The 23,977-nt window shown below is 38.6% G+C and overlaps 1 protein-coding gene across 1 annotated transcript in view; it reads right to left on the bottom strand.

The window, feature by feature from the left end:
- Positions 1-23,977, bottom strand: part of ylpm1 (YLP motif containing 1) — a 48,676-nt gene that overhangs the window by 6,481 nt on the left and 18,218 nt on the right. Inside the window, exons 18-29 of the mRNA XM_080452732.1 lie at positions 16,602-16,653; positions 15,302-15,429; positions 14,828-14,970; positions 8,121-8,225; positions 6,505-6,562; positions 6,284-6,385; positions 5,961-6,087; positions 3,360-3,436; positions 1,148-1,181; positions 726-768; positions 384-448; positions 212-286 (exon numbers count right to left, since the gene is read on the bottom strand). Coding sequence (XP_080308858.1) covers positions 212-286; positions 384-448; positions 726-768; positions 1,148-1,181; positions 3,360-3,436; positions 5,961-6,087; positions 6,284-6,385; positions 6,505-6,562; positions 8,121-8,225; positions 14,828-14,970; positions 15,302-15,429; positions 16,602-16,653 — 1,009 coding nt within the window. The remainder of the gene's footprint in view (positions 1-211; positions 287-383; positions 449-725; positions 769-1,147; positions 1,182-3,359; positions 3,437-5,960; positions 6,088-6,283; positions 6,386-6,504; positions 6,563-8,120; positions 8,226-14,827; positions 14,971-15,301; positions 15,430-16,601; positions 16,654-23,977) is intronic.

The following is a 23,977-nucleotide window of genomic DNA, read 5'->3' as shown; positions in this document are numbered from 1 at the left end:
CATGGTTCCTTATTTACTTGCCCACACATAGTGGCGGTTCAACTTTGATTTGTAGCACGCACCCTAACTGCTGCCCATTGTGTCACAATTCTCAGGCAGTGGGAGACATTGACACATGTGAAATGCCAATTACAATTTTGTTGCTCGATCACACACCCGATTATGTCACTACTATGTTGTTCACTCCTGAGTCGTTCACTTATATACCCACCTTTCTCCCACCTTACATCACCCTCTGTGACAGACTCTGCAAACGCTGGGGTTTTGATGGTGATTACTTCATCCCCTGTATGAACACGCACATTGGTCAACATGGGTTGTACATTAAGTAGAGAATATGAGTTCAATACACCAGCATTTAAAATATTTGTTTTGTTACATACTGTGAACAGCTGATGTTTTGAAATATCTGATGTGGAAGACATTAGTCGATGACAGAGATGGACATCTGGAAGACAAAAAAGAACAGACATTTAGCTCTGGATTTTTTTTGAAGTCACATTCAACGGTCAATTGAGATTATAAACATTCGATTCGCAGGTGGTCAATTATTTGTCATTTTCAAGTTTGCCCCCTATTACAGTACTCCAAAGCTAATCAAACATGAACTCATATCTCAGCCCTTACACAAATGCAACTGCGCTATGCTCAAGGGTCTGTAGATGATGAGCTTATTGTGGCAGTAAACATACAAAGACAACCTGAACAGAACAGAGAGTACTTACAACTTTGCATTCCTGTAAATGACCCAGTTGAAAGTGCTGAGACCTTGAAGGAGATTACAAAGAAAGTGAAAAGCAAACTCTTTCAAATTAACTTGATTATTGCATCTAGAGTTAAGTTTATTCTTGAAGGCCTGTGTCATTAAGATACTATGGGATTCAGTGAAGGATGGTACATTTAGCTGTTTTTCTAATAACATGACTCATGCTAAGAACACGTTTATTCATGAGGGCATGTCATTGAGTGACTATGGGATTAAGAGAAGGAGGGTACATTTAGCTGGTTGTAATGTCTGCGTTATGACATTTTTCATTAGATGACTTGTGCTAACTAAGAACATGATTTGATGAGAAACAATAATAACTGTCTTAGATGTTGCATTAGATCTCCTAAGATGTGAGTAGTGTACTCTTTGCACAAATACCTGATGCACTTCGTTGAACCAGCACATTATTTCCCTGAAAATAGAAAATTCTGTTTCATTGATAAATTATTACAAGATCACAATATGAAGGCTCTGTACTCGATAAATAAAGCAATACAGCAATTTCTCACAGGATGCCACTAAGGTGCCATCACAGCGTTTTCCAAGATCCATAACATAACATTATTGTTAAAAAATATTGTTTAAAGCAAAGGGAGAGCCAAAAGGTCAAGTTCTATCTATCCTATATAATGTGTCCTACAATAAGCTTAATGATCAGACCCAAGATTATAGTCATAAACCAAATAAGAGTACTGTTGTCAATGTCACATCTACCAACCAAAACATCTAGATCTACTTGAATATAAATTGGTGTAAATTATCCACAAAGGGTGATTTTGATAGAGGTTGACAATAAATAAAAGCAATATTAAGAACAAAATATGAAATTCAAATGAAAGAAATTCACTTTTACAATCGCAGATAAAAAAATAAATTTGCAAGTGTTTGTCTTATTAAACTGGTAATAGTTCTGAACAGGGTCAAAGCAGCCATGTGTCATGAAATATAATCCATAATAATGTCTGAGCATTTGGCAAAGCATAGCAAGGCACTCGTAAAAAACCTCAATGACCAGTGTCTCCGTGCTTTTCACAACCTGGAGTTTTCTCAAGCACTTACATCAACAGAAAAGACAAATAATAGCTATATCTTCTACTGTCTAGATGGGTTGTCAGTCTAATGTTCATTTATAAAGCTTGCTTGTTGTGTTCCATTATAAATCCTTCTTTAATACACAGGACCTTGCCCTGAGGGCTTATTTGGGTTATCCTTTTAGCATTCTTTTGTATAAATCTGTGCCACCATGCCTTTTTTTTTGCAAACTGTTAATAAAGTATTCAATCAATCAATCAAGCAACTGTGGTATTTTATACACTGCATAATCCAACCACATTGGCAACATTACTTACACCAGGCAAACTGTTATTACACCTATATTAGGTGAAGACAGACACTGTCTATCGATCTAGTAGTAGATATTATTTTGTTATCATGTGACAGACCTAACACCTCACAGCACATACTTGACATGACATTTGGCTATTTCTGTCTGTAAGGTCAACTGCACACATGCAGCAGCACCTCCTTGCGCCACTATAACATAACAACTAGTGAAGTTATTATGTTTACATTAGTTGTCAAGTCTCCAACAATATAAAGCAATAACTGATGGTGAGTAGTCAGACAGTATGCGGTCAAGTCATTCACCATAGAAAGTAGGTAGTAGGAGCATTTGTCAGGGGCAAGAAATGATGTCCTCCTGGGATGGCTCACAATTAACAGCCTCACAGCAGTGATGTAAAGTAACTAGGTACATTTACTCAAGACAAGTTTTCTATCTAGATGTTCGATCTACAAGCTCACAATGCGACGCATTGTGAGCTTTTCTATTTTCAAAAGATTTTTCTACATTTGAAAACTTGTGAAACGGGGCATTCTGCATAATGAGTATCTTCTACTTTTGGTACTTTAAAGGAGGAGTTCACCCAAAAAAATTCTTATTTTCTATCAATTACACACCCCATGAAGCCTTGATTTCATGGATTTTTTTTTGTTTTTGTGGCATTCCTAAGACAATAATTTGATGACCGTGTGTATTTCCGGTAGGAGACACAAATAATCTACTTTGTGTCTCCTACCGGATACATTAGCCGGTAGGAGACGGGAATCAAATTATTGACTTAGGAATGCGACAAAAACAAAAAAGAATCCATGGATTCAAGGCTTCATAGGGTGTGCAATTGATAGAAAATAAGTCGTTTTTTGGGTGAACTCCTCCTTTAAGTATTTTTTTTTTACCAATACTTTTGTAATTTCACTCAAGTAAAGTTTGAATTCCGGACTTTTACTTGCAACAGAGTATTTCTGCACCGCAGCATTGATACTTTTACCTAAGTAAAACAATTTAGTGCTTTTTCCACCACAGATTAAAAATAGGAACTTTTACAAACAGCAGAACAACAGGAGTGGCAGCCTCCAGTCATCTGTGATTCATGGCTGGGTGTGTGTGTCATTCTGTCCTTGGTGTGAGGCCTTGCTTCAGACAAAGCTAGTAGTATTAGCGTGCAACAAGCTAACTGTGGCCTTGACTCTAGTTGGCCGTAAACAGAAGGAGCTGCCACGCATTTCATTGACATGAACATTATCTTACCTGCCGTGCCACTGATAGAGAGGGGCCGAGTGACCGATACACACATCGGGACCGTGACAACATGACTGCTGCCGTCGCTGGTCAGGGTTTCGCGGCGACTGAAGGAGAGCAACTTGACTGCTGTCCTAAAGGAATGGTCTACATCCTATAGTTCGGAGGTACGGACGTACTGTGATTGGCCAGTTGGTTGTCAGGCAACAGGCAACGTTTGTAAATCTACTCACAGTCAGACTCATTGGTGGAAGAAGTACAGACATATTATTACTTAAGTAAAAGTAGCAATACCACAATGTAGAAATACTCTGTTACAAGTAAAAGGCCTGTGTTCAAAATGATACTTATGGTACAGAAGTATTGGCATCAAAATACACTTAAAGTACCCCATTTTTTACAGTACTAAAATGTTTGAAAATAGCAGATCTACAAGCTTGTAGATTGCCTCTGAGATGTAGGGGAGTAGAAGTAAAAGTATTGAAAATTGGAAATACTCCAGTAAAGTAAAAACTACCTCAAAATTGTACAGTACTTTAGTAAATGTACTTATAAGTAACTATGTTTTGTTACCTAGCGAACTACACTGAGTCTAGTTTAATTAAACATATTAAACATTATTTTAGTCAATAATGTATGATTTCATGAAACCAATAGTTTTCTTTCATTTATTTGTCAACAGTAGTTGCTTGTTAAACCAATAATAGCCAATCACGGCGCAACCAACTGTCCCGCCAGACGATGGGATAGTACATTAGGAAGAAGGATCTGGGATGTACCATTATGATACGTCTATATGGGATGTACAGTCAGTACCATTATGATAGGTCTATATGGGATGTACCATTATGGTTCATGGGGTTAGGTGACTGTCTTGCACACATAGGTCTTGCATTTGGCTGTACAGTAAACTTGTTTCTTGAAAGCCAAGACCTGTGAATCATTGGCATTCAAGTAAACTCAGGAGGAAAACAATTGGTGTATTATTAATTATAAATACATAGATTACGTATTTCCTCTGGATACTTACTTAGCATACACAAAACACAATTGATTAATATAGCTAGGAAATAAGTGGAAGTTTCTGTACTGCTAGACTGCACTGAGCTAGACTAAAGTATCTCTTCATGTAACTTCAATGTAAAGCACATTGAATTGCCTTGTTGTTGAAATGTGCTATACAAATAAAATTGTCTTGCCTATAAAGTGTGTGTGTGTGTGTGTGTGTGTGTGTGTGTGTGTGTGTGTATATATATATATATATATATATATACATATATATATATACAATATATATATATATATTATATTATACACACACACACACACACACACACACAGCTAATGGCAAACGTCTTCTTTCCATAGACAACATTTACAGGAGTCATATTTGACCACACCTCCTCCTGTGAGTGTGCGTGTGTGTGCGTGCGTGTGTGTGTGTCATTCGGGACAGTATAAATAAAAGACCCCCTCTCCTTCAGTAGCCTTGTACTGGTCTTCTACTCTTCAGGAAAGGCAACAGGTAAAAACCTTTTTCATTTGTATATAACTATTTGTTTCTCTTGGTGTCATATAGAGTAGAGGCTAATGTGTTTCCATCAATAATAATACTTTTAATTTCAGTCTGTGAAAATAGCTAAATTAAACTGGACAAATAAACTAACTGACGTGCAGCATACCAAGATGGTATTGATCAGAAATCCCTTTAGCATTTTGAATATTGGTTTCTTACAACATTGCATGCTTTATGTACAAGGCTGTGATAGCTAATAAAGTGTAGGCTAGTCAGGAATTCTAAATTCACACCTAAAAGTTGCAGGCAAGGAACTTTAATGTGACTAAACAGTATGCAGTTCAAAACATTTTTATTAAGAACAATAAGCAGGATGATAATAAACATATCGAATGTATAGTGCAAAATAACTATGCATTCCAATTCAGTCAATTATATGATCTTAATAATGATGTGAAATCTCATCACCAGTGGCTTTTCAAAACATATTACACTTTTTTATCTTTATTTGACCAGGTTTGATCCAAGCCTTTGGGGTGAGAGGAGAGAATGTATTCCTACAACAACCTCTACCTTGAGGACCACAATCCAGAACATTACCAGTCTTTTCAACCTGACCCAACGGCGTCTTCAAATTCAGATGAACCAGGTATTTCCCTTATTTCACATAAAGGCATCGGGGGAAAGAGGAGGCCACTAGATAACACTTATTACAGCAGCAATGCCCGTGGCAGCTCAAGCCTAACGGAGCTCCGCAGCAATCCATACAAACATAGCAACACGGGACCATCATCCATAAGACGGTACTTATCCCCTGGAGTCAGTGGTCCTCGTGACTGGCCCCCGAATAGTGGTCATCAAGCAAAGCGTGCCAGGGTAGAAAACATTATCAGAGGCATGACGGGCCCCCCTATGAGAGATGTGACCATGGAGGCAAGTCAAGATGAGAGATCAGTCAACATGCAGGGAGACAAAAGGGCTCAGCTCCACCATTACAACAACCACTTGGAGAGAAGTGGAGTGGGTACTAGTGTCAGACAGGGGAGTCCAGGGAACCAAAACGCAAAGAAGGAAATGCATGGCAGACAGATGACACTCGGACAGCTTCAGGGAAGTTTTGCCCTTGAAGATGAAGGAAGTGAGTCTGAGGTTGGCGAAGGGACTGCTGAGCAGAACCATCTCACCTGGGATGATCATCATAGCGTGTCGCCACAGGATACTCTTACAGGTCCACACAATGCACTTGAGACCCCCTCAGATAAGACGTACCAAGGATGGAAAAAGTTGACACTAATGAATTACTTTAAATCCAAACCTGACAAGGTAAACAAACTGATGGCTGACCTTTTGAAATATGAGCTGTCGCAAGCTCTCAGCACAAGAATAGACTCCATTTTCAAACACATGCCGCTCTTACAGCGGCCACCAAATGGGAATGTAGGTCTACTGACTGATAAGCTTCTTCATCTTCAAGAAGAGCACTCATCGTTTTGTAAAGACAGTACAAGTCTTTCCTGTCCTGGGAGAACACAGGTCCAAGTCCCACAGGTTCAAACAGATGCTCTGTCCCTGGTTGTGAAAAAGTCTCCACCGGCCAAATCTCACTTTGCTAATCTCCTGCCCCTAGCGAGAGCTCACCATCGTCCCAAGTCTCCCCTGCCGTTCAGCTGTCATTTTACTCTGCATGAAGACAAGGCTTTAGAGAAAATATCCACAAACAGTGCTCAGCACAACAGCCTCAGATTCTTCCAAGATGGAAATCCTGGGGCAAAGATGGATGCAGTTGATGTACCATGGAGCTCAGTCAAAATGAGGACACAGGTTAACTCTTCTAGATCAATCAGAAGTCCCAAAACGTCTCTGGCAATGGATCCCAAAATGATTTATGAGTGTGCCCCTCATGTCAAGATTGAGTGTGATGATTTACAGGGTACAGTGACGAATAATGTCTATGTTCTGAATGTATCCTTTTTCGAAAGTTTTTTTTAGTACCTAATGTTATTCTATTTATTTTTGTATACTGCTCAATTCAAACTTAATTCAAACAGCACAATATTTCCTTGGTGATAAATTATCTAATCTATTCTCTAAGCAGACATTTTCATTTGCATATTAAAAATGGACAGCTATGTATGCAGGGCACAGGGACATTACTGTCCATGGACATGTCATGGTTCATATAAAATAAATGCAATAGGGGCTAGATATGTTATGCCTAAATAACAACCTGCTCCAAATAATGTCACAAACCTTGTCATCACCACCATTGACACATTCACATTGGTGTGAAATTAGTCTGTTCATCAACACTTTCCCCTCTTTAAGGACAATAGCTTGGATAATATATACTGTAGCTTACCACCTCCATTAAGATCATAATTTGATCTCGTCAAATATAAAGAAAATTGCAACATATCTTCCTGTCCTGGATTGAAATGATTGCCTGTAGAGAAAATATGTTCCCATGTACTTTTCCAAAGGAAAGTGCTGCTGAGGATGTTATTTTGTCCCTGTTCTTGTAGTAAGTTGTATCCTTAATAGTGATTTGTGTAGGAGGGCCTGACCACCAACCATCTGAAGAAAGCAAAGCTCATGTTCTTCTTCACCCGGTACCCCAGCTCACTAGTGTTGAAAACCTTTTTCCATGATGTGCAGGTAAGGGAGTAGTTTCAATAGACGGATACAATAAACTCACTATAATCATTTACAGGACTGATTGCAATAATTTATAGCATTAATCAAAAAATAATGTAGCAAGCTGCTCAGACTTAAAAGAAAAAGATAAAGCTTTAAATTTTAAGTTTGTGTGGTCCTCAATATGTTGTACAAGTTCCATTGTAGAATCCAAATTTATTAAGACATTGTAAGCGTTTTATTTTCTATGGTTGTGGTAGACCCCTGTCAAGTTTTAGTGAACATTTAATCAGTTATAACTTATGACGTATGATAAGCCAACAGTAAATATATCCTCTTGAGAATAGGATTTCCGTAAAGTAGAAAGAATAACGATGACAACACATGACATATAAAAATATGCTTTATTGTAATTTATCTTTTGGAAAATGTAAAAACTTTCAAAATAGTCATAAACCAAACTTACAAAACACCCTGTAAAAATGTCACTGAAAGTAGCAAATAATTGTGGCAAACTTAGCTTAACCATGCATTCCCTATCATTATCTTCAGACATCATTGCATTGTCTCACCCACCTGTTTTTGTGTTGCCTCCCAGTTCACTCGTTGCATCACCTCACAGCTCATCAAGTGGTTTAGTAATTTCCGGGAGTTCTACTACATCCAGATGGAAAAGCATGCCCGTCATGCCTTCATGGAAGGAGCGGCTGATGTCAGGGATCTGACTGTTGGAAGAGAATCAGAACTTTTCAGAGCTCTCAACATGCACTACAACAAAGCCAATGATTTCCAGGTGAGATATTATAGCACATTTCCATTCCCAAAATCACACAAAAGATTGTGAATAATTTGACTTTGGGATTAAGTACAGAAACTTAGACTAAAAATGCCTTCTAAAGGGATCTCCTGCCAGGAGTCAAGTAGTATGTGATGAGTAGAAAACCAGCAACACATTATTCCTTGGTGAAATACTACTACATTTATAAGGGTTTCACCGACATTGCTAGAGTGTTTAACAGCATTATATCCATGAGAAGGAATTAGTGTAAATATTTTTTTTATTCCAATGACTGGATCTTAACCACATAAACCCTCTATACTTAGTAAGCCAATAATTAGTTGAGCGCAGGGTCGGCTTTGTACTTTTGTACACTAGTTTTTGCCTTCTACACCACATCTCTTTGCCGATCTACAAGGGCACAACCGGTTACTTTACAATGCGTTATGGGCTTGTAGATCTATTTTTGGCTTATGTTGCCCCAGAATAGGTACGCTCGGGTTCCAGTGGTTAAGAGTTCAGTGCACATTCCCATCCAATATGCATTCATCAATTTTGTCTGAGGGCCACATCTTGTCCACTAGCCTATTATGACAATTTTTTCCCCTTCATTATTTTCTTCAAACATATTTTTCGGGCTTTTTCTGCCTTTATTGATAGATATACAGTAGACTGACAGGAAATGGGGAGAGAGATGGGGGGGGGGGATGACACGCAGCAAAGGTCGTCGGGATCGGGATTCGAACGTGACACGCTGTCAGGCTGGATTAGCAGCCTAGGTGCCCAGATGGCACCTAATTTATCTTGACATTAAATAATCTGCAATGTTCATTCAAGTTATTGGCATTACCAACAGGTTAGCTAAATACAGTGGTGAAATGTCAATGTACATAATTTGTGGGAATTCATAAATTGTATGACAAAAACACAATTACGATTTGAAAAAAAGTATCTAATGTTTGCAAAAAGATGCACTAATGACCTGTAAAGCCTGACTTATACTTACTTGCATGCCTATGTTGCACACCTAAAATAGCCAATCTACAAGTAAAAAATGTGCTGTGAGCTTGTAGATCTGTTATTTTTAGTGCGAGACATGATACGCAACTAAGTATAAATCAGGCAGTACCTCTGCCTCATTCAACAGCATGGACAGATACAGGAAAGATGGCAGGGAGACATGACAACATGCAACAGGTTCAAAAAGCTAATTCAATCCCAGGATGCCGCAGTTATGTTGTCAGCATACTACCTGGTTGAACGAACAGGACACTCCGCAAACTGTTTTTATTTCAAAGGCTTTGTATTTTTGATTACTACAATACAGTAGGAAAGCTAAGAGGGATGAACGCTCTGGTCGGAAGACATTACATGCAGGGATGTCTGTGGCAATAGAGCATACATGGGCCACATGCGGCCCCCACCTTCACTTAATGCGGCCCGCAGGTTAATATCGGAATACATACCGATATATTATTGATTTCAGCTGTTACAATTCCAATCATGCAAACATGACCCGCTTTAACAACTTCAGTCTATATTAGTAGCTTAATGACTAGTATTACAATTCTATTGTAATTTTTATGTCCAATATATTTGTATTTAAGTTCATAAAGTTTTCCAATTCAATAGTAGCAAAAATAGCCTATCTACAAGCTCAAAACGGTGTCGCAGTGCGACACCTTTTGAGCTTGTAGATCGGCTATTTTTGCTACTTTTGTGAGACATAGAATGGCGAAATACAGCATTCATTTAGGAAAAAAGTTAAAATACGGAGATAAGCCGTGTCTGCCCTCTGACAGTGCAATGCGTCCCTCTGGAGTGAGTGTGGAAACAGTGGCCCTCTCATCATCAAAGTACATAAAAAATATATTACACTTTCTATATACATCCAAAAGTGTAACAGAATGTGCCCAGACCAGTCATTCTAGATGGGTAAAACATGTTTGTTAGTCCAACTAAGCATGAGACATGTTGGCATGGGAAGTACAGGAAGTTAGTGCAGCATTTCCTTTTGTAGTTTAACAGGTAAAAAATATATATTTAAAAGAAAATCAAATTTGAAGACATATATTTTTTTGTAATAGTGAAAATAGCTGATCTACAAGATCATGTGTCGCAATGTGACACATTGTGAGCTTGTAGATCTGCATAAGTGGGCTTTAATACAAGGTGACCTTTGACATTGAACTGTCAGGGACATAAGTTAATATTTCTTCCTGAGTACATGTGGACTATGTATGGATACTTGGTGATGTTTAACTAATTCCTGAATTCACATATGGCTTCACAAACAGGTAACAGAGGAAACCTGAAAATGTTTAGATGGCCATTATATTATATTACATTCAAACTGATCAATGGTTTTCTATAACGCATGGGAGTTACTCAGCGGTAGTGATTTGGCCTCCCCCTCCAAACCACTCTGCAAAAATGACAGAATGTTATTTGATACATCTTCTGTGTATGGCCAAGTCTCTCTGTCAAGTTCTCTTTTTTTTTACTTGTGACTTACCTTAACTGGACAACAATTCAGAATGTTAATACTGTACACACATTCAACGCATCTCTCACACACAGTATTGTATCTGAACAGAATAGTTACAAGACATTGCTCTTTTCTGTTTATAAACAGGTTCCTGTCCGATTCCTTGAAGTTGCTGAGATTACAGTGAGAGAATTTTACATTGCCATTTCGATGGGCAAAGACAGTGACCCTTCTTGGAAGAAGGCAATCTACAAGGGCATATGTAAACTGGACAGTGATATACCATCTGAATTCAAAAGTCAGTCCTAGAGTTATGAACAATACACTTCATGTTCTGTGACATGTTTGTTTACAATATATCAATGCCAAATTATTTTTGTGAGCCCAGATGAGCCAGCTGTTCCCATGAACAAGCAGACCTATGCTTGTAATGTCACAAATGTACCCAATAAACAATACGAAGGCAGTACATTAAGTCCTTTCCTTTTGCATGTCAGTCAGTGTTGTTGGGTCGGTGCAATTAAACAAGGTATTTTTGCTTTATCAAACAAATTATCACAGCAAAGAAAATCTGTTTTGTTTCAAGTACTGAGGTACTGAATACTGATACTAAAATGTTTAAGGCATCAAGTACACTTGATGTTTTAAGGGTGACGTTGCCAAATTTACATCAGAATGCTTTAAGTGATGATTGCATGTGATTTTTTAATAGTGTTCTTTCCATCTAGAGCAAGTGTTAGAAAGTCACTTGCTTGCTCTAGAGGCACATTACACTTTAAAAAAAAAAACATTTTCACATGCTATTATACCCTACTCCACACAAGTAAACATTAAGAGCACACACACAGTAATAAAATACACAAAAAATACACATCACACAAGTAAAAAAATGATTTAATAATCAAGAGCTTTCACAATAAAGAAAATGTATTAACAATGAATATCGAGGGCAATTGTTTTTAAACTTACAGAATGCATTTTTACACTGTGAACCAACACCGCAACTATCAGAACAATCAGATTTTAAATTTTAACTTTTCCTCTTCTTCATCAAACTTACCATGAAGATCTTCTCATCGTCTTTATAGACACTGCTCATCAGAGATCTGGTTAATCAAACATGGTCTTCTTTCACTGGTGCCCGGTGCAGTTAAACATGGTTCCTTGCTTCCTCTGCCTTTATCCCAGCATCAATGTTGATGTTTTATGATCCTGAAATTCTCGTCTTGGCATCTCTGAAATATTTGGTTTGGGGATAACTGCGGGCGTTCAGTTTCTTTTGTTAATTTATGAACATGCCTGTTTTCTTTTTTGCATCATCTATTCTCATACAGTAGGTATGACAGTTCAAATTGCTTGGAGAAACTGTAATACGTGAACTTGGTGTGCACACACACACATAGAATAACAGTCATGTCATGAAGAAGTTGAAGTGTAATTTCACAGAAACAAATGTCAGTGAGTCACCTGCAGTGAAATGAAAATGCTGCAACCTTACACCAACATTTAAGATGAAAAACATCTCAAATGTTGAACGTTAACTACATAATTATGTAATGTGTACATCCCGACAAAAGTTCACGTTTGAACAGCTTGTAGCCAGCTGTTGATCCAACAGATATATTCAGGAGTTCTGACCACGCCGCAGACAGAGGGCTACACACAATACTTCAGTGAATTGGATACACATTTGCCTGTTACTAAAATCAGTTCAATTGTACTTGCTGTGTCAACATGTTGATAGTTGTTGATATAGGCAATAATCCTGTGACATATGTTCAATTTCACATTTTAATCCAACGTAACAATGTTGACATTTTGATCTTTTGTAAGATGTCCTCAACTTTTGGAACTAAACACATGCAAAATATGATAAATCATTCATACAATTTTTAGATACAGTAGATATGTAAAAATATGGATTTTGTCATAAAAGTCCACAACTTTGGGTACTGATCTCTGCATGAAGCAGGATGTGTTGACAGTATATTGTCAAAATAAAGAAAACCCCATTAAGCCTCGGCTCACATCATGTCTGATCCGTTTTCTGGAACATGTTATCTCCAATCGTCTCCCATAAAGCAATTTCAACGGTGAATACCAATACTTGGATGACATTAAACTGAATATCGCTGTCCACTGTAATGGCAGCAGAAAATGGCTCAGTGCCCATTTCAGAACCTCCCATAAATGATCAATTGTCAATACATGTAGTTATTAGGTGAACGTTAACATAAGGCTGATGTCGGCGCACTCTTCAGAGTGCCTTTCAGCATCACAAGTTTTCATATTGATTTTACCTGTATTTTAACTATACCCAGACAGTACGATACAGGACTTTCTGAAATGAGACTGAATAAAAGCAGAGAAAGCCGTTGCATTGTTGGCTAATCATCAGACAATACTGAAGAGTTAAATATTTTCAGAATTCCACTGTATACATAATTTATCAGGAACTGAGACTCATTTCAGCCCCTCCACAAAGTGTTAAGTTTATATAATCTGAAAATTAACCTGTGGCATCAATGGGCACAATAATAAAATGTATTTTTCAAATGGGCTGGGAACTCGCAGTTCATGATATAGAACCTTCTTAAAACCATAACGTTTTCTTTAAAGGGTTACCAAACCCCATACCCAAATCTGTGTGAAGCCTGACAATATTGGTTTAAAGCAGGGTACTGAACTGGCCGTCTGCTATTGGCTGGTTTCTGGGAACCCATCTTCAAATAAAAAGGAACCCCCAGCGTTTTTCACTTTTGCATTTGACTCTGGGGGGAGTGATTAAATAGAACGACGATGACTGGAAACAGGTGTTTGGTCTCTGCCTTCAGCCCCCCACTTCCGGTGGTGGGCCTATGTTTTCATTCCACAAACAATATTTCTCCACGGAACACTAACACCATTTCTCCCGAAGAACATGGATCGTTTTGTTTATAAGCCCACTTGTTTCTATGATGAAAGAACAAGTTAAAATGTTACTAACTTTCCGTGGTTTTGTCGGCTCCGAGGACTATTGTTAAATGAGTTTGGGTTTGTTTCCAAGCGAACGCACAGATGTAAATCCCACCCACTACATCGATTGGGTAAAGCGTGGCCTGCTTCCTGATCTGAAGGCACACCCAATTGTAGGCCAACGCTCACACGTTCTGACAGATTCAGTAGCGCAGCTCTGAATCGGTTCTTGAGAGATGAGGTTTCTGGTAATAAAGAGATAATTGTGTCACAATCAACAGCCAACACCTGCCAATTGCACATTGCCAGTACAGAACCCTGCTTTTTCACCAATAGCTGCCAGGCTTCACACGGATTTGGGTGGTCAAGCTCAATGACCACTCAGACAAGACACTCCAAATAAGTGATTTTGTAAAACTTTATTATTTCTCATTTGAGAATGAAGACATGGTGCTACAGGTATACCTAGAACAGTGTAAAACAACAACGCAAATACGACTGGATACAATATGCGTAGTCAAAAGCACGGAACAAAATGAAAAACTATAAAGTTAATATCAGGAACACTTATTTAAAACGTAAATCTTTACTGCATATCCAGCACTGAAATTAATGTTTGAATTTAATTTTAATTTTAAGTAACTTCATCCAGATGAGTGTTCCACGATTCCATAGCCTGGATACCTGCAGAAAAAAAAGAAAAGAAAAATAATTGAAAACATTTGCATTGAATTTGTAAATTAGCAAATTTTGGTATTCAATCAGACCTAGTCTAACTTTTGGAATTCAATTCAAATAGATAAGAATAACTGGAAACAATTCGGCTTAAGATACTCAACTATCAGATGAACTTCACATGAAATGGCATATTGTTATTATGACAGGGTAGCATCATGTAGCTTGAAAAACCATGCTACATTTCATCATTACATTACATGTGCATAACTAGAAAAGACAGTCTTTAAAGTGAAACTCTGATCTGCACAGTTGCATACTGTTCTGCCTTTTACTCGCAAACATTAAGTTCTATTATAAATTGTGTATTTCAGTAGAATATCATACATACCTTTTCATGTTTAGACAAAAGAGTGATGTTTTCTTCTTAAAAATACTTAGTACGATTGAGTGCTCTCTGAGCAAGCTGGCCGCTCTCATCCGTGATTCTCTCCCAGTCTGTCTGACCCACCACAAAGCCGATAGCTCGTTTTCGATCGGCCTCTTTCTGTTCTTCAAGATCAGCCCATCGCACCTAGAAGAGGGGGAATGACCGTAACGCGTCATGAGCAGGAAATGTATATATCGATATAGTTCCGCTGCTTAATGCCTTTATGTTCATGTCATATTAAGAGGATCATATGCACAGTTATTGAACACATCACTACAAACTGGGTCTGAACTCAAGATGATTCAGTAGAATCTTCCAATCTTTAAGTAATTTAAGACAAGTATACAACAACAGACTAATGTTTCGGCTCTGCTGCCTGACAAACCAACATTTATATTCATTGGACAAAAGTACAAGCTGACTAACAGTTAAAGCCCTGAGTATTATTTGTTTTCACCACCCCCATGCCATTTACCCTTTTCTTTCCCGGTTCTGACATGCGGGTATCGTAGTCATCCGGAAGCTGAAGGAGGTCCTCCATGTCTTCAGCGCCATCGCCTTCACGTTTCCTCTTCCCACCGCCCATCAGGCCATCCAACTTGTCTTTATAAAAAGGAAGAATGGTGTCCAGGAATGAGATTTCCCTCAATCTGTTTTACTATCAGAACAGGGTTCCTGTTCTATCCATAAGCCCATAATATTTTCACTGCCAACAATGTTGCTACCTGCTGTATTGTAAGTACATGTGCCAATAAAGAACCTTGAATTTTCTGACGGGCCCATAAGAACTGTCTGAAACATTGTTAACAAAAATATATTAAATTCAGAAGAGCATGAGGTTCTCACGCTAATTGTGAACAGAAATCAAGTGCATCTCATTTACATTAAAACTGAATCATTGTTTTGTATCAAAGTATGTTCAATTCAAGATGTGGTTTGAGTTCAAAACAATAATAAAACATGGACAGAGATGTCGATGCGAGCTAAATTTGGAGCAATTTTGCCATCGTCATTTTAATTTCAAATGCTGCCACATGCTTGGAACAAGTCACTGCAGATTTCTTGGAGTGGCAGCGTAACAAGGGATAAAGGCATTATTCACAACACTGGGAAAGGTCATATTACATAACACAACACAGATGTATATGTTGCAGTACGTTGTCCAGATACTGAACGTGTAGATGTGTGGCCAGATATCATCTTAAAACTCTGGTATGTAAATCAAATCAACAAATGGAGAACAGCAGAACATGTATAAATGTAAATATTAGGGGTGTGCCGATATATCGTCCCGCGATATATCGAGATACGTTTTCGTGACGATATGTATCGTTTTGGAAAAAAAGAAATATCATAAAAAAAAGAAAAATACTTTTTTTTTTTTTACAATAATAATAATAATCAGGCATGCAAACAGCCCCGAGGTGAAAAGGGTGACAACATGTTGTTTTTTTCGGGTCAGGTGTCACTATTGCCCTATTTGGATTCAAAACGGCTATTGTAGCTGAAAAGCTACAAGTTTGCATGTCTGAATAATGCAAAAACAGAATTATTTGTTTGCATTTGCTTTTTTTCCTCCCCCATAATAAAAAAGTGTTTATCGTATCGTATCGAAATCGTATCGAAGTTGTGAGCCCAATATCGTATCGTATCGTTTCGTGAAATTTGTGTATCGGCACACCCCTAGTAAATATCAAAGTATGTCAAACTGAAAATGGTTTGGGAAAGAACGTCTTCTAAAATGTTACACCATAATGTAAAAAGGGAATACCTACCAAGTTTTGCCTCAGAAGTGTCCATCTCCCATTTGCTTTTTGGAATGTAAGCCTAAATTATACAGAGAAACACTGCAAAGTTAAACTTATGAATGATTAAGGGGTTGGGATAATGGAAAGGGAGGAGAGAGAGCATAGAAAACACATTTTAAAAAGATAATTACTTTGACAGGTTAAAAGAATAAACATCACAAACACAAAACACATAGTTGCGGGAATGACACTGCTATGACTATTACACGGTAGGCGTCGAGTTAGACATAGACATGCAAACAATTTTGATGTTATGATTTTCTTTCTAAGCTGAGAGAAGCTTATGTCCAGACTAAGCCTTGATAAAGATTCTATTAAAACAAAATATGGAGTAAATCAGAAAGAACAAGAATGCAGTAGGTAGAGTGCAGACTTCTGGGCAAGCCTAAAAATCCTCCCAGTTTGGCCCAATGGTGGTGCAAGAGGAGAAGGTCATGGGGTCACTAAACCAATAGGTTTCTTCCTCTTGGGATCATAAATGTGCACGGCCAATTTAATGGCAATCAGGCCATTACCTTTTGAGATATGTTGGTCACAGATAGACAAACAGATGGGTGAAAAACTTAACCACCTTGTCAGAGGTAACATACAGGAGATCAGAGCAAAAGCATAGAAAAGTAGGCATGGACAACAAGCTGTACTCTGCCTTGCAGATTCACCAATTATCTACCACAAGAGTACAATTCAATTTAACCCCCTTTCTCCCATACAAATCAGATATCAGAAATGTCTTGCTTTCAAAATCTTGTTCCCATCATTACAAGCTCCACTATGACCATTAACTGACTCCCCACTGATGTCAGGACAGCAGAGTCACTGCCCATCTTTCGCCGCAGGCTGAAAACCCACCTCTTCAGGAAACACTACCCTTCCTCTTTGCCTTGCCTACTTGTTGTTAACTAGTTGTACAAACTCTTGTTTTATTGGATCTTGTTTATTCGATACACTTATTTGTTTTAGCTCTTGCTCATTTGATTTTCCTATTTTGTCTCATCTGTTTATGAAATTAGGTAGCTGATATATTGCACTTTTACCTTTAGCGCTAGGTATACTCTTGGTTGCTTGTTTTAGAAGAGAATGCACTTAATGCTTCTGGTGAATGGTAGTAGTTTCGTTCCCTACCTATGTTGAATGCACTTATTGTAAGTCGCTTTGGATAAAAGCGCCTGCTAAATGACTGTAATGTAATGCAATGTAACTAATGAATCCACACCCGTTGCCACATTCAACACTATAAAAAGCACAGCTCTGTTAAACTGTAACTCTCCGCCTTGAAAGTTTACTGCATTACTGTGTGGTTATCATAGGAATTAGGAAGGAGATTTTTCCACATTTACATAACAGCCCAAAAAACAAAATCTCACTACAAGAAAATGTGCCATGTGTCGCAGCAACTAAGTTTTTTTTGGTATTAAGATAGTTTTGCCCTGCAACTATCTCTAAAGGCGGTGTCACATTGAAAGTGTCAGATGTTCACGTCATCAAAAGCACCTATTATTTACAAAGGCTTTAGCCACACTGGAGGTGTGCCCACTCAAATGGGCACGTCAAAAAGATGGACCACAGACCATCCAAACTGAGTTGGAGCAACACAGAAAGGTACCTCATTTTATTGAAAACTTGTACTGCAGTGTATGTATGCGTGTTTTCACATGTTTAACTGTCAATTGCCCTTTCTTAAACATTAAATAGACTATGTGAACAGGCGTACTCCCATGACACGTCAAGGCTATAATCCTAAACACATCTTCAACACAAGTTCCACATTCTATAGTACAGTTATATTTTTTCTTTTCTTTCGTTATAATATACAGCACATAAATTAAAGGTTTTTGAAAAGGTTTTTGTCTTGAGATTTGAACAAAGGGAACAATTGGATAAGATTTGTATGGTCTGGCAAGTTGAAATAAAGAAAATAACATTATTCCTGGATATTACTTGCTTAAATAATTTTTGGGGTAAATTATTTTGAACAAATAGGGCTGCATTACTAACATTACTTTGTCAATCTGTCACTTAAATATATTCAAGTGAAAACAAAGCTCAACTAACAATGGACGCACAGTAGAAGTAGTGAATTATTTAAGTGACTTGCTAGTGTCCAGGATAAGTTCTAAGAACGTTTAAGAAGTGTTTAAACATTTTCGAGTTTCGACACTTTTCAAGTAGTGTGTGTGTGTGTGTGTGTGTGTGTGTGTGTGTGTGTGTGTGCGTGTGTGTGAAAATTAACAGTCATGCAGGTATCTGTATTTTTTGTACCAAACAAATGAAAATAAGAGATCTGCATTCTGCAGGAATCATACAAATATTCTGACATTATATTCTATTAAATGATTTGTTGTAAAAAATAACAACTAAATATTAACTATTTATAAAAACAATAAAATGCCAATAATAGCAAATGCTCCAACACCTTCAGTTTAGCTGTTTCCGGTTCAATCAGGTTTTAGTGAACAAAAATGGTTGAGTTTCCTGGTAAAGAACCATCAAATAATAGTAATTAAAAGCCATTCAAACATGGGGAGCTCTTCTGTATTTACTACAAGTACCATCAGCCATTTGTCCGTGGTGAATTTCAGCAGTAAATACCTACAGGATCCTGTGTTTGTGACGCTTTTAAGAAATGTTAGGGGAAATGCTTTCAAAGTGTATTGCTTTTGCCCAGGACACGTCCACAATTATGTAATGTAGAGTTTTTGAAGGAATGCATTAGGCTACATTGACACAGACTGTACTCTGAATCTAAAGACGGTCATTTATTTTTGGTGACCTTCAATCACAACTGTGCATTACAACTATTACTAGGTACAGCCATACTTCTTACATTAGCAATGTAGGGCTCATCACAGGATAGTGTGTGAGTTTGTGTGTGTTAGGTAGTCATAGGTTTGTTAATTACACAAGCACCCTCTAGTGGGGAGAAAATATGACCTATTGCGGCATTAAGTGCACCACCTCATTCATATGAACTGGATCATTCCTACTACCAGCAGTGAGTTGTCTAGCAGTTTGCTGTATAAGGCAGGCAGGCATCAAAAGCCTACGGCTGACTTAATTAATATTAAACTAAATCAATCAATGAATTAGGTGACCATTATTGCTGGTCAGATGCACTTTTACAAATGGATGTCAACCTGAGGTTTTCATGCGCAACAGAATGAGGCTTACAACTCATCTGTGAGGCCTTTATTTGCCCTGGGTGAGGGGAGTAATACAAGGACAGAGGGTGACAACTGAGATCGACCCTAGAGCTGATAACTTACAGTATCAACCCTAGGGATGATGGCAGTAGCTGGCCAATAAATGCAAGCGTGTCACTGTGAGCCACCTAGCTACAGAAATAATTCAGCATGTCAAACATGGCCACCACAGTGCTGCATTGATCAAATTAGATTTTTTTTGTGACAAAATAATGCTATGGGTTTATGAAGGGCAAATTAGGCATCACGTTGCAGTGTATCACCACAAGCTGTAGGAGAGGCCTGATGCAGTAAATATTTAAAGGGAAAATTGACCCTAAAATGGTATTCAGGTAATTTCTATAATTAATATAAATTGTGCAGCACAGTTTTAATTAGTGAATATGAACATGTCTCTCCCTAAGCTTCAGATTCACAAGACTTTAGTATAATCTAGAGCTGCTCCATAGACTATGAACTATCTAACTGTACCCATGGTACAGATTTAGAACTGTGTGCTTGGCAAATGTCATGCTAATTCGTCAATTGATAATGAGATATTTTGGCCTAATGGCGGCACTAGAGGAAAGGCCATGAGGTCATCAAAATCAGTATAGTTTCGTCCATTCTCTGGGGAGCATGAAGGTGCACAGCAAATTCCAGGCCAACCAGACAATAGTTTGAGATGTGTAGTTTGGACCAACGTGGTGGATGGACTGAAATAGCCATCCGTAGAACCCCTAGCCGGGCCAAAAAATGTGCAAGGCAAGAAGTAGACCATACACACATGCAGGGTTACAATAAGTTATGCACAGGTAGATATCTGCGGCTGTATATCAATCATGTCATGGATAGGACTATACGTCCTGACCATGTGAGGCTTAACTTACCTATTAAACTGGTTACTTGTGTATGACGATGCAGTTGCCGTCATGATTAAATTGGTTATGTGCACTGTCAGATAACTTCAAAGCATTTCTGAAGAGATCAAGTCTCTTCTTCAGTGAGTTTATTACTACTTACTACTTGCAGCCTTCAGTCTCGAGAAACCATGGCACATGCACGCTTGGATTAGGGCATTCACCGAATATTCGAATATCAAACCGACTATTCGACTATCAAACCACTATTCGATTATTCGATAAAAAAAAAAAAAAAAAAAGATCTTTTTTTTTTAGTGGCTTTTCTACAGCAGACACGCAGCTGTGAGCTCTGGTGTGACGTCAACTCGCATTCCTTGAGTCGAGTCATCAATGCCATTGAAGACAAAAAAAAAAAAAAAAAAAAAAATTTATTTTTTATAATCAAATCGATTAATCGAATATTCGAATACTTATAGGTCGAATAATTCGAATGCTAAAAATCACTATTCGTGAATGCCCTAGCTTGGATTAGATCAAAATTAACACACATTGTTCTTGGTGTGGTCAGATGACCTATCTGACCACACCAAAGATCAATATATTTACTTAAAATGTGCAGGTGAACCTAATTAAACGCCAAAGGCTAATTGGCTGGTGTAGTGATCTCAATTGGTTATTTTTCTTGGATTTGTCTTAATATTTTTGCTGAAATGTTTCAGCAATCACTTTAAATGTACACCATCACCTTAAATGCACAAAAGGCTAAATACACAAAACATTAGTAGCTCTGGTGTCTTTCTTTAAAGAGTGCCACAGTGCCACAAATGTGTTGTTATATATCTATCTTTTTTCTTTCTCACAAAAACTGCAGTCATGTGTTCAAAAGTAGTTTTTCTGGGGACACATCCTACAGCCCTAAAACGTCTAGCTTGTAGTCTCATCAAAGCACTTCTCCATCTCTTCCTCCTCCTTTGCTAAACGTAAATTGCAATCTTTTTAAACGTGTCCCCTATCAATGAAGCAGTTTTGTCTTTTGTGGAATCTTTATATTTGATCCTTTCTTTTCCCATTCTAACTCTTGCTGTAATGGGGAGGTTGGAAGCACCAGTGCGTATCAACCCCACCTTCATCACTGTGATTGGCTGAGACGTGCAAAGCCTGTTTCTCTAGGAAATACACCAAAACAGTTTATCAAATAAATCCATTTAATAGATTATATAAATTAATCGTTACGTTCATAAAATAATTTATAATCTATCCCTATTTTGGCGTGTCATTATGGGCAAAAAGTTTTTATTTTAAATAGTAAATATTTTAATACAACACCGTTGTGCAACAAAGTACAAAATAACGCTGGTGGTTCATTGGCTAATATATATATATCTTTACATTAAGGAAATCTCTGTCAGTCACTCTTTGTCTCGCATGGTTCTCCTCAGTGGGTTGAGCAAATGCTCTGAACTTTCACACGGGCACTGATCATCATATGCACACAACCACGACACGTGTTTTTCACTTTCCCAAAATATACGCACTTTATTTGCGTTTTTTTTGTGAATTCTGCAGAGTTACTGAACATGCACGACCACAGGGTCTGTTGTCACGGTTATGCTCCCCCAGGCTATGGGAAGTACTCTGTCACGGTCCCAACCAATGGGCAGTCCCCAGGTAAACTAATCTAAGGGGCTACAGGCTGTCAGCTCTTGGTGCTAACTGCATTAGCGTGTCGTTTACTCATTGATACAACGGAGCAGAGCGTCAGGTCTGCGACGTCATGCCTCGCGGCTGCGGAGAAAACCGTCGGGTCCGCGAAGCATTCACTGGGGGAGCGCGATGACCTGCCTCACGGCTGCGGAGAAAAACTTCTCTCTGTGAATGACACCGAGTGGAGCTGCACCGTGTGTGTGTGTGTGTGTGTGTGTGTAACTGTCGGAGCTAGGCAGAGATTGAGTCATAGGAACACATGCCTTGACCATACATAACTCAAAGTCTGCAAATACCTTTGAGTGCACACATCCCTGGGTATGGACTAGTGTATATGTTACAGGGAAATTGGCATTCCAGGGAAATTGAAAAAGGAGCGCTTGTTTTTACCACCCACCCAGGCAATTCTGTATAACCAACACTAGAGGGCAATGAATGCACACATGTGTGTGTGCGCATGCACACGCATGTGTGCGCACGCGTGTGTGCATGCGCACACATGCACACGCACACACGTGTGTCGTCGTGGACACTGCATAGTAACCATAGACTGTAACCCATGAAAAGATCTATTCTCCCCCTATCGGTTCACAACTCGGACGGCGCTGATTCGACTAGCAGACCTTCGGCCGGTCGGTGCGGGCACTCGCGAGGGCGCGCCTCCTCGGCCTCAAGCTCTGCTGAGTCGGCGCGCCTCCGTCATGGACAATAACTATTATCACGTGTGTGTGTGAACGCGTGTTCAGCGTTCCCCTAGCGTAGCTTCCTGGTTGCTATGTGGGGGGGAACAACAAAAGCCAGGTCGGCCTCGCATCAAAGCCCCGCCTCGCGCCGCCTCGTATCAAAGGCCCGCTTCGCGCCTCCTCCTCCTCGCGAGCCTCGCGTAAAAAACCCTGCCTCGAAAAGCCCCGCCTCGCGCCGAAGCCCCGCGCCTAAAAGCGAGCGCTCCTCTTTCAATTTCCCTGGAATGCCAATTTCCCTGTGACATATATATATAAAAAAAGTAAACTGGCGCTTCTTGATTATTCGATTCATCAAAATAGTAATCAATAGAATAATCACTGAGAAAATAATTGATAGTTGCAGCCCTACATCAAAAATGAAATGGTTTCAAAATACCATTTCAGTTCTTCTTTAGGGTGAACTGGTAGTCTATCATGTTCACTAATACTATTTACAAAAGTGTCGAAAGCAACTCGGAAACAAACAAACAAACAGAAAAGCCTGTCACATGGTTTTGGAGTATCATTTTGATAATGGGGTATTATTCCCATTACCATAAGTTCACTATGAAAGCACAAAACTCCTGCTTTCTGTTTGTATGATTACATTGCTGAGTAGACAGAGGTAGGTGGCTACCAGAGTTGTGGGCATTTCTACCCTAAATTTCAAGGGGGGTGAAACAATGATTTGAATAATCGTTAGACGGACCTTTTGACATTAATTTCAGCATGTGGGTTCAGATAACTTGTGAACATTTTGCACTTTCTATAACCTTATTTTACAGTAATTTCATGGTTTAAATTATGCACATAGATTCATCAAATTGATTATGAAAAAAATCTTTAGATGCAGCTCTTTTTGACCACAATGAGAA

The sequence above is a fragment of the Gymnoscopelus braueri genome, assembly GCF_963280865.1.
Source record: "Gymnoscopelus braueri genome assembly, chromosome: 16".
Taxonomy (NCBI): Eukaryota; Metazoa; Chordata; class Actinopteri; order Myctophiformes; family Myctophidae; genus Gymnoscopelus; species Gymnoscopelus braueri.
Note: the sequence above shows the minus strand (reverse complement) of the source record. Positions and strands in the feature narration are given on the sequence as shown.